We start from the raw sequence: 10,407 nt of genomic DNA on the forward strand, positions 1-10,407 counted from the left end.
TAATTCAACATACACCATCAAGCAACCATCACCAACAACCACATAAATCCGACCTATCCTATAGGTCACTAGCCTAAGTGTACATGAATATTATATACTACATAGAAGAAACCGAAACCATACCTTGGCCGATTTTCTATATGAACCAAAACTCCAATTTAGCACAATCAAGCTCTCAACCATATTACAAGCTTTCAATTCCACTCCAATAAGCACCAACAAGTTCCAATAGCTCCCAAACTCACAATAATCAAACTATATATGCATAAACCATCACAAATCAACCTAGGACTTATCATAAATAAAATTTCACAAGAGTTTCAATACCCCTTACTTTTTCCAATAGTTTTGGAAGCCAAAATCCAATGCTAAGCAAGGATTAGAGTGAACCTAAACATCCAAAATCACAAAAACTCACTTAATCCCAAGCCCTACATTTTCGAAAACTTGAAGAGAAGAACTGAGTGGGATTCGAGATTTTCTTACCAATTTCTTATATGGGTCTTGTAGATCTTTTCACAAGGAACGCGTAGCCGCAAACAGTGCGGCGATCGGAGCTCTGTAGCTCAAAATATGAGCCAGTGAAGTTCTATGTGAATAGTGTTTCTCTCTTCTCCTCTCCCTCTTTTCTTTTCAGCATGAATGGGTGTGTTTGAGTTTATGGTGTGCTGAAATGGGTCATTAATGAGAGTTTATATATGTTAGGCTTGGGCTCAACTTGGGCCCGATCCAACCTGTTAGCGTTTTTAGCCCGTTCGGCCCAACTTTGGGCCAAACCTTTAAAATTAACGCCCGGTTTTCCATTTCTAACATTTTTCTAAGGTTTTTGACTGTTTTCACTTTTTCTCACGCAGTACCGGTCAGACTTGAACCGGTTTAACCGGTTCGGCTGCCGATTCGCGGTTTTTCACAGTTTTTTGCAGAAAACACATTTTCTAACTCAGAAAAAACTACTGAGTCCAAAAATTATATTTAAATCCTCAAATTTTCACTCTAACTTTTCGGAATCTAATTTGGGCAATATTAATTACTTGACTAACCAGTTGATTAGTTGCAGTTCTTACATTCTCCCTACCAAATAAGAAATTTTGCCCTCAAAATTTGAATTACCTGAGAATAGCTCGGGATAGTCCTTTCACATTTCAGACTCCAACTCCCAAGTATGCTCTTCTACTCCAGCTCGCTTCCAAGCTACTTTAACCAATGAAACTTCAATTCCGCGTAACTTCTTCACAGTAGTGTCGTCAATTCTCACTGGCGTCACTTGGAAAGTCAAGTTCTCCTTCAACTCGACCGACTCAGGCTCTAGTACATGAACCGCATCCGACGTGTACTTACGAAGTTGTGACACGTGGAATACGTCATGCAAGTTAGACAGATGAGGTGGCAAAGCTACTTGATACGCCACCAACCCGACTCGCCTCAGAATCTCAAATGGTCCTATATACCTTGGATTCAACTTCGTGGTCTTAATCACTCTTCCGATCCCAGTTGTCGGTGTAACTCTTAGAAATACATGTTCTCCCACTTCAAACTCTAACGGTTTCCTTCTCTGGTCCGCATAACTCTTCTGCGGCTCTGAGCTGTTAGAATTCTCTCCCGAATCTTTTTAATCTTTTTCGTAGTCTCTGCTACCAAATCAGGACCCAAAACGCTCACTTCACCCGATTCATACCAACAAAGTAGAGACTGGCACTTCCGTCCATACAAGGCCTTATACGGAGCCATCCCTATGCTCGCATGAAAGCTATTATTATACGCAAACTCCACCAATGGCATGTATCGGTTCCAACTTCTGGGTTGATCCAACACACATGCTCTCAGCATATCTTCTAACTCTGAATGGTCCTTTCCAATTGTCCATCAGTTTGCGGATGATATGTGATACTAAGACATAGCCTCGTGATGAAATATTTTTGGAAAGCTCCCCAAAACCTTGATGTGAATCGGGGATCACGGTCCGACACTATGCTCGATGGCACACTGTGCAACCTTACTATCTCCTTTATGTACAACCTTGCTAACTCCTCCATAGAAAAGTTCACTCGAATAGGCAGAAAATGAGCAGATTTGGTTAAGCGATCCACGATCACCTAAATCGCATCAAATCCCGACCTAGTCCTCGGTAAACCGGTCACAAAATCCATCACGATTCCTTCCCACTTCCACTAAGGAATCTCAAGTGGCTGTAGCATTCCCGATGGTTTCTGATGCTCAACCTTCACCTTTTGACAAGTTAAGCACTTTGAGACATATTCCGCCACATCATTTTTCATTATAGGCCACCAGAACATAGCCTTCAGATTGTGGTACATCTTAGTACTCCCAGGGTGAATAGAAAATCTGCTATTATGTGCTTCTTTCAATATATCTTGCCGTAAAGTACCAACATTCGGCACAATGATCCTACCTTTGAATCTTCACAATCCATCTTGATCCCATGACACTCTCCACTGCTTCCCTTGCTCGATAGCAGGCAACACCTTAGGTAACACGTCATCGTTTTGATGAGCCTTTAGGAGTTCGGATTTAAAGTCACTTGAGATCTGTAACTGATTCAAGCAAGCTCTTCCGGTAACTTCACTAATATCCAACTTAAGATCCACAAACTTACCCACTAACTCCTCCTCCTTGATTCTCATCCAAGCGATCGTTAAAGACTTCCGACTTAATGCATCTGCTACCACGTTTGCCTTTCCAGGATGATAACTTAGTTCAAAATCATAATCCTTTAACAGCTCCATCCACCTTCTCAGACCTTACCACTATGAGTATTGAAGGCATGCTCGAACGGTTCAGTGAAGATGCAAAAAATTTCCATTGAAACTTTTGTGAAAGCTGTTGATGAAAATTCAGCCCTAGGCCACGGTGACCTTATTTTTGTCATTTATATTCTCAACCTAACAATGTAGTATGATTTTAGCTATGATTTGGATGCCCACTGTTTTTCCTAATTGTTATCACTAACATAATGTGAATTTTGTTTATACTTGTAACGCGCTGATAGATCCTTGTATTGACTGCTATAGAGTCTAGACTACATGCCAGACCTGATTTGGTATTTGGTTTTGGTGGGGTAACAATCATTTTTATTATTTTATTTTATTTTTTTTCGTTTGAATTTTTTTCATCGTAAAATGATTTTTAAGTCAATACAATAGTATAATCTGATCACGCATACGTTATTGGGAATGGATCCTCTTAATTGTTAAAAAAAATTGAGAGAATAAAGTATGATCTTTAATCTTTAATTGTTTTCTCTCTTATATTTTTTTGTCCTACTTATAAAATTAATGATAAGAGAACACACATTACTCTTTCTATTGTTAAAAAAAGTTAAAAAAAATCTATTCTCATACGTTATCCACTTCATGCTTGATGGATCAGCATTCAAATCTATATAGGTTAGTTATACCTGTTTATTGGCTTGCATAGTTTTAAAACTATCTAATATTTAATTCGAGTTTATTATATTGTTAACTATTATATTGTTAACTATTTTTTATAGTTAATAGTTGGTCTATTTTAATTTTGTTTATTTAAGGGTTTATCTATTTTGTATTTTTAAAGAAATATGTTAAGATTATAAATTAAAAAAAATTTATTGAAAATATAAAAAATTTATTTTTTTAATAAATATGTTTTGTATCTATCTTGTGTTGTAAAGGGCACATGTTAGTTAAATTTTTTTTTTTTAAAATTTTATTCCTACTATGGATTATCCCAATTCCTAACCCTAAACAATCTGTACCACCACTTTTGTCCATCCTCTTCTAGTCAAAAACCAACCACCATCATTTTCATCCACTGCTACCATTCTTTCCATCTCCACACTATAACCACCCTAAACCCTTGACGCCAACTACTGGCCACAACCCTTCCCCCGGAACACTACCACCTGTTGCACCCATTGCCCACTGCACCACCTCACCTACCACAGCTAATGCTCCCAGATTTGGCAGCGGTTCCATTGTTGTTGCCAAGCCCATATAGATGGAGAGAAAGACAATAGGTGAAAGGAAGAAAATCAAGGAGAGAGGAAAGTCAATCTCATTAGCGTGCATTTACCATGTCATATTAACAATTTAACATGGTAAGATAAGCAATCCTATATATAAAATAGCCTTTTATTATTGTTTTCCCTTATTTTAAATATTTTTCTGCATTACTTGTATTTAATTCTCTAATACCTAGCAGGAGTAATATTTAATGGATCGAGTACCCACTATAGAGGTCATGATTAATGAGAGTAAACATGGAGATAATTAAAGTTTATTGAGAATTTGAGATAATTTTGATTAGGATAAGGATATTTCAATATTATTTTTCCGAAATTTCTATTTTCCAAAATGATCATTTCCTAGTTGAAAAATGTCTAAAACTGACGTTTTAAGATTATATTAATAACATCAATATGGGTTGGTCTGAGTAGTAAGTGGCTCACTATGGCTTAAACATTCTCATGTGAGTTGAAAACTTATGAATATAGTTATTCCTGTTGGGAGATTCTCTGTTGAGACTCATGTACTATAGTATCCCAAATTCTGTTAGGTGTAGATGACAACAAGCTACCAGTAAAATCTAACATTATTTAGAAACTTAAAACTTTTGTTATATATATCTCCAGTGTAGGTACTAAAATAAAAATTTAGAGCATGCATGCGATGTTCCAAAGATGTTCCAATGATAATGATATTAAATACTTATTTAGCATTTTCATGTCACACTCATAATGAATTACTTTAAAACTGATGGAATAAATATTTTTCAAGCTTCAAACTTTAACCTACTATATGAAAAGTGGTTTCTGGATTTTGCACATTATTTTTCACATGGATTAAATAGATATCACTAAACTAAGAATGAAAAAAAACGTTACTTCAACTTACACGTTTTAAAGTTCATAAATTTTGTTATATTGCTTGAGAAGGAAAAATTCAATCGCTTTTGGTATTCTCATGTTTGAAAGATGATATAGGAAACTTAGTAGTGCAATTTCACACACATTATGTTTGGCTTGACATTATTTAGCACAAAATCTCATATCAAATATTTAAATCAATAATATTTGAGAGACAAAAAAATATCATATTTATTCTTGGTTCCATCTATGAAATTAATGGTGAGAGATCACACTTTATTTTCTAAAGTGAAATTCAAACTTTAGAGGATCCAAATCCAAATAAAATAGTATCTCTGGTTTTATTCTCATTTAATTCTAAATTAAAAGTAATAATAACTTATTTAATTTAGCATTTATGATAATAAATGAGATGACCATTATATAAGTCATTTAATGTAAAATAGCTTAATTACGATTATAATTAATATATGTATTGCCCATAAATAGATTAGGAAATAATAATTTCGTAACAAAATAATCATTCAATTTGAATTACAATTAATTGATTGATAGAAATTATAATAAATTGTATGATATTTAAAAAATTAACCAAATCAATTAGTTGATATAATTAATTTATTATAATAAAATGAATTTAATGAGTTAAAAGAAATAAATCGAAAAACACCATCAGAAACATGTTACGACGGTTTTATCATTAAGTGCAGAAATTTAATTTTTACATAATAGAATAGATATTTACAGATTATTATATTAAACACAGACTAAAAAAATACACTAAATAAAATAAAAGCATCAATGGTAAAATATAACCTAAAAATCACTTAAATTCAAAAAGAACCTGTGATGAATTATAATAAATCTATATATGAGAAGTAAAAGTAAAATAAATAATTAAAAATAAAGTAAAAAGAGCAATTAAAAAAATTAAAAGAAGATAGAAAAGATAATGTGTGGAGTAGAAAAAAAAATGTATTACAATAGAAGATTAATATAATTAATTAATACAAAGGATGAAAGAGAAAAATCAAAATATGATCTTATTAAAAAATTTTCAAAAAAATATTTTAAAAAAGAACCTATTAATCAACTTTTATAAAAATATTACAAAAAATTTAAATTATATTTAAATAAAATAATAATACCCTTAAGAATTATTAATCAAAATAAATAAAAAAAATTAATATAAAATAAAATCATAGAAAAATATTAGCAAAATTAAGATAAAAAATAAAAATAAAAATTTACAAATATTTTATTTGAAGTATAAAATAAAAAGGGAAAAAAGGAATATATAAAATAATAAGATAATAATTTGAATTAATTGAGTTCATTTATTTCATTGCTTTATATATTATTTATTAAATAATTTAATATTTATCTCGATCATATTAAATAATAAATTAGTTATAATTAATTTGGTTTAATGAATCAAACAAAATTTAAAATAATTTGATATTTACTCTAATTAAATTAAATATTTGAAGTTATGATTAATGTAATTTAATGAATCAAATAAAATATTAAATGATAAAATATTTATCCTAATCAAATAAAATTACATAATTGATTAGTTATAATTAATACAATTGAATGAATCAAATACATTAAATTAAAAAATAATTTAGTTAATTTGTGTCTTAAGGACACATTTTGAAAATATTTATTTTGCAACAACTTTTATAAAAGATTTTTTATAATATTTTTAACCTATGATTTAAAGGCATAGTTATAATAATCTATTAAAAAGTACTTAATTAGTTAATACAAATAATTAATATAATTGATTTAATTCAATAAATTAAAAAAATAAATGTAAAAAGAAGAGATAAAGAGAAAGTAAAATTATAAAAATGTATATCCATTAAAAAAATAAAAAAGTCCTTTTTAGTTTTTTATTTATTAATTATTAATTTATTATAATTAATTTCACAACATTTATTACACGTTATTCATCTTATAAATTAATACAATTAATTTATTGATATCAATTATCGATAATTAATTATAATTAATATAATTCATTTCGCTATACTTTCTAAATAAATAATTAAAAATGCACGTCTCAATTTTTTGTTCAAGTAATAAAATAAAATAAAATATATAAATTGAATAGATATAAATCTGAAAATTATAAATTTTATTAATAACTCAAATAAATTAGTACCATAAAATTAAATTTAATGTCTATTTTAAAAATAATTCCTGACCTTTTATTTATTCTTTTAATTATTAATAATTTAAATAAAATAATACCTTATAACTTATTTTGTTATTTATTTTAAGTCATTACTAACATAGTTGTTAGTAATACCCAAGTGTATATTATCAACATAATTTTATCACGGTATTTAAATCTTATCGTCATTGCAATTTTGTACCGTCTTACTTTTTTTAATTGTTATTATTAGAATTGTTAAATAATATTAAAAAATTCTTTAGAAATAGAAATAGCGATGGCACCTTGAATAATTAATTCAATAGAATTAAATTTAAATGAATAAGATGATTCAATCAATTATACAAATAATAGCATATTTATAAATATTAATATTGAAAATACTCTCCCTAATGTAAATGATCAATACAATAATTATATGAAAAAATAACTAATGACATAATTGCATAATTTTCAAGATCCTATATAGTTAAATCTAACGGGATAAATAAAAAATATTTATATGATAATGTCCTAATATTTTAACATATTATAAATCATATTATAAATTTATATATCATATTATAATTTTAAGTCAACTCCTTAAACACATTATAACATAAACCATCTAAAAAGATACACCAAATTAATGAATATCACATGGGCCACAACATACACTCTAAATTATCACGATATTTTAAATAAAAAGAGCATCAATATAGAAAAATAAATGAATATATATAACTAAAATAAAGAACAACAAAGAGACACACAAAAAATAAAATAAAATAAAGAGAATCAATAAAAACATTAACATATAAACCACATACACGAACGTATGTATATATTAATTGTGAATCACAAAAAAAAGACAATATACATACACACACATATATATATGATTTGAAGTACACATGACAAAATATAATATTACAAAATAAAATTATAGTAAGATTATTTAAAAACAAAGTAAAAATCACATATTTTTTTGTTAATCAGAAGCTAAAATAAAAAAAAAAGTGTGCGCCTAATAATAAGCAATTAAAATAAATAAAAATTTTTAAAAATATAAAAAAATAAAATGTATAAATAAAGATAAAAAAACAAAAATTCAATAAATTATAAAAATTGTACCTAAACACGAGAGAGAGGGGGGAGGGAGGGAGGGAGGGAGAGAGATAGAAAAGAAAGCGAATGAGTAAAAAATATTTGATCTTGTATGAATAGAGGGTATTGAGAAAAATAAACTAATTAAATTAATTCATATATTTCGTTATCATATTTATTATTTATTAAATAATTCAATATTTATTCCAATCAAATCAAATAATTAATATAATTAACTAAATTAATTAATTGATATAGTTAATTATAATAAATGGTGAAATTTGAATGTCTAATCAAATTAATTAATTGATATAATTAATTAATTATAATTGATTTGCTTTAACGAATTAAATGAAATAAATCAGGAAATACCTTAAGAGCATGTCGCATCTGTTCTGTTATTAAGTGTAAAAATCTTATTTTTATATAATATAATAGATAGATAATAAAGATATTTTCTTAAATTAGTATAATTGTGCATTATTCATTAAATATTAGTTGTAATATTGTAATATAATTATAATAAATATATTTTTTAAAATAAATTTATTTAGAAAAATATAAATTGGTTATTAATAACCGGTGCCATTATCATAATAATATTATTATTATTATTATTATTATTATTATTATTATTAAAGTGATTACAAATATTTTCGATTGATAATTGATAAGTAGTTTAATAATGCATTAAATATTGATTTTATATAACTATAATAAAGATATTTTTCTAAATTAGTATAATATGTACTATTACTTAAATGCTAATTATAGTATAATTGTAATAAAGATATTTTTATAAAATAAACTTAGAAGCAAAAATAGTGCATTCATTTTGGCGGGAAAATAGATTCATGAGAAATCGACACTTCACTTTCATTAGTTGGGAGAAAATCCAGTTTTAATATATTAAGTAGATAGATTTAGAAATATAAACTCTATTATATTTTTCTAGACAAACCTAAACAACTCTACACTAATAGTCCGTACCATGTCATGTTTTTCAAGACTTATATTTAGGAACATATAGAATTTTAATAATAATACATAGGTAATTGAAATAGATTATATAAGGGTTTTCAAGTTATTATTATTATTATTATTATTATTATTGGATAATGAATAAGAATTAGAATTTTATCAATATTTTTAAAATTAATATAATTAAAATGACTAAAAATATTTAAAATCAATGTGCGTTATTAATATCATAAGATTTGCTCATTTTATGATTAGAATCAAATATTCATATCATGATTACCACGACCGGTGCCATTATCATATCATTATCATATATTATTATTAATATTAAAATGATTAAAAGTATTTTTAATTGAAAATTGATAAGTAGTTTAATAATGCATTAAATATTGATTTGATATAATTATAATGGAGATATGTTCCTAAATTAGTATAATTATGTATTATTCATTAAATATTAATTATAATATAATTGAGTAATTCTCCACATACAAGTGATTTTCCATACAAGTCATACAAGTCATTTATAAACACGCCGTTTCACGTTTTTTTCTTGTGCCTCTTTTTCTTCTTTCTCCGTACTTTCTCTTCCTCTTCCTCTTCCTCTTCTTTTTCTTCTTCTTCTTTCTCCGTGTCTCTTTTTCTTCTCTTCCTCCCTCTTTTTTTATTGAAATTTCTTCTCCTCTTTTCGTTTTCTCTTTCTCCTTCATCAAAATCACCAGAAAAAACGAAGAAACATTATTCAAGGTACGTTTCTTGCCTTCTCTTTCTCCTTCTTCTTCTTCTTGCTGCACGTTCTTCTTCCTCTTCCTGTTCTTCTTCTTCATTTACGTACTTTTCTCTTTGTTTTCTTTCTTCATTATTCTTGATTTCCATTGTTTTTTGACATCAAGCTCTGAAATCGTTTTTGAAAAAGAAGAAGCAGCAGAAGATGAGGAGGAACAAGAGAAAGAGTTCTGAATTATGCATAAGGTGTACTTCAACGAATTTTAGGTGTATTTCTTAAATCCTTTGGGTGTATTTCTGTAATCCTTTGGGTGTATTGATTTCAAGAAGAAATATACTGTCTCTCCCTATATTGGGTGTATTTCTTAAATCCTTTGGGTGTATTTCTGTAATCCTTTGGGTGTATTTCTGTAATCGTTTGGTTTATTTCTTTAATTGTTTTGGTGTATTTCTGTAATCCTTTGGATGTATTTCTGTAATCGTTTGGGTGTATTTTTGTAATCGTTCGGGTGTATTTCTGAAGTTCCATCATCTTCAAAACAATTTCAAAGCTTGATTTCAGAAACCATGA

At 27.8% G+C, this 10,407-nt stretch overlaps 1 protein-coding gene across 1 annotated transcript; it reads right to left on the minus strand.

Annotated features, from left to right (window-relative positions):
• Positions 1 to 1,135: 1,135 nt before the first annotated feature.
• Positions 1,136 to 1,728, minus strand: LOC148555010 (uncharacterized). Its single transcript, XM_088490577.1, has 2 exons — positions 1,542 to 1,728; positions 1,136 to 1,440 (listed from the first exon to the last, which is right to left on the minus strand). The coding sequence occupies exons 1-2, from the start codon at positions 1,726 to 1,728 to the stop codon at positions 1,136 to 1,138; spliced, it is 492 nt and encodes a 163-aa protein (XP_088346703.1).
• Positions 1,729 to 10,407: the final 8,679 nt, after the last annotated feature.

The sequence above is a fragment of the Arachis ipaensis genome, chromosome B6 (genome assembly GCF_059453495.1).
Source record: "Arachis ipaensis isolate K30076 ecotype BB chromosome B6, ASM5945349v1, whole genome shotgun sequence".
Taxonomy (NCBI): domain Eukaryota; kingdom Viridiplantae; phylum Streptophyta; class Magnoliopsida; order Fabales; family Fabaceae; genus Arachis; species Arachis ipaensis.

Coding starts and splice junctions, on each gene's coding strand:
- LOC148555010 (XM_088490577.1), bottom strand. CDS start 1,728: ATGGCTCCGTATAAGGCCTTGTATGGACGGAAGTGCCAGTCTCTACTT. Junction 1,441..1,541: donor GCGGACCAGAGAAGGAAACC/GTTAGAGTTTGA, acceptor CAAGGTATATAG/GACCATTTGAGATTCTGAGG.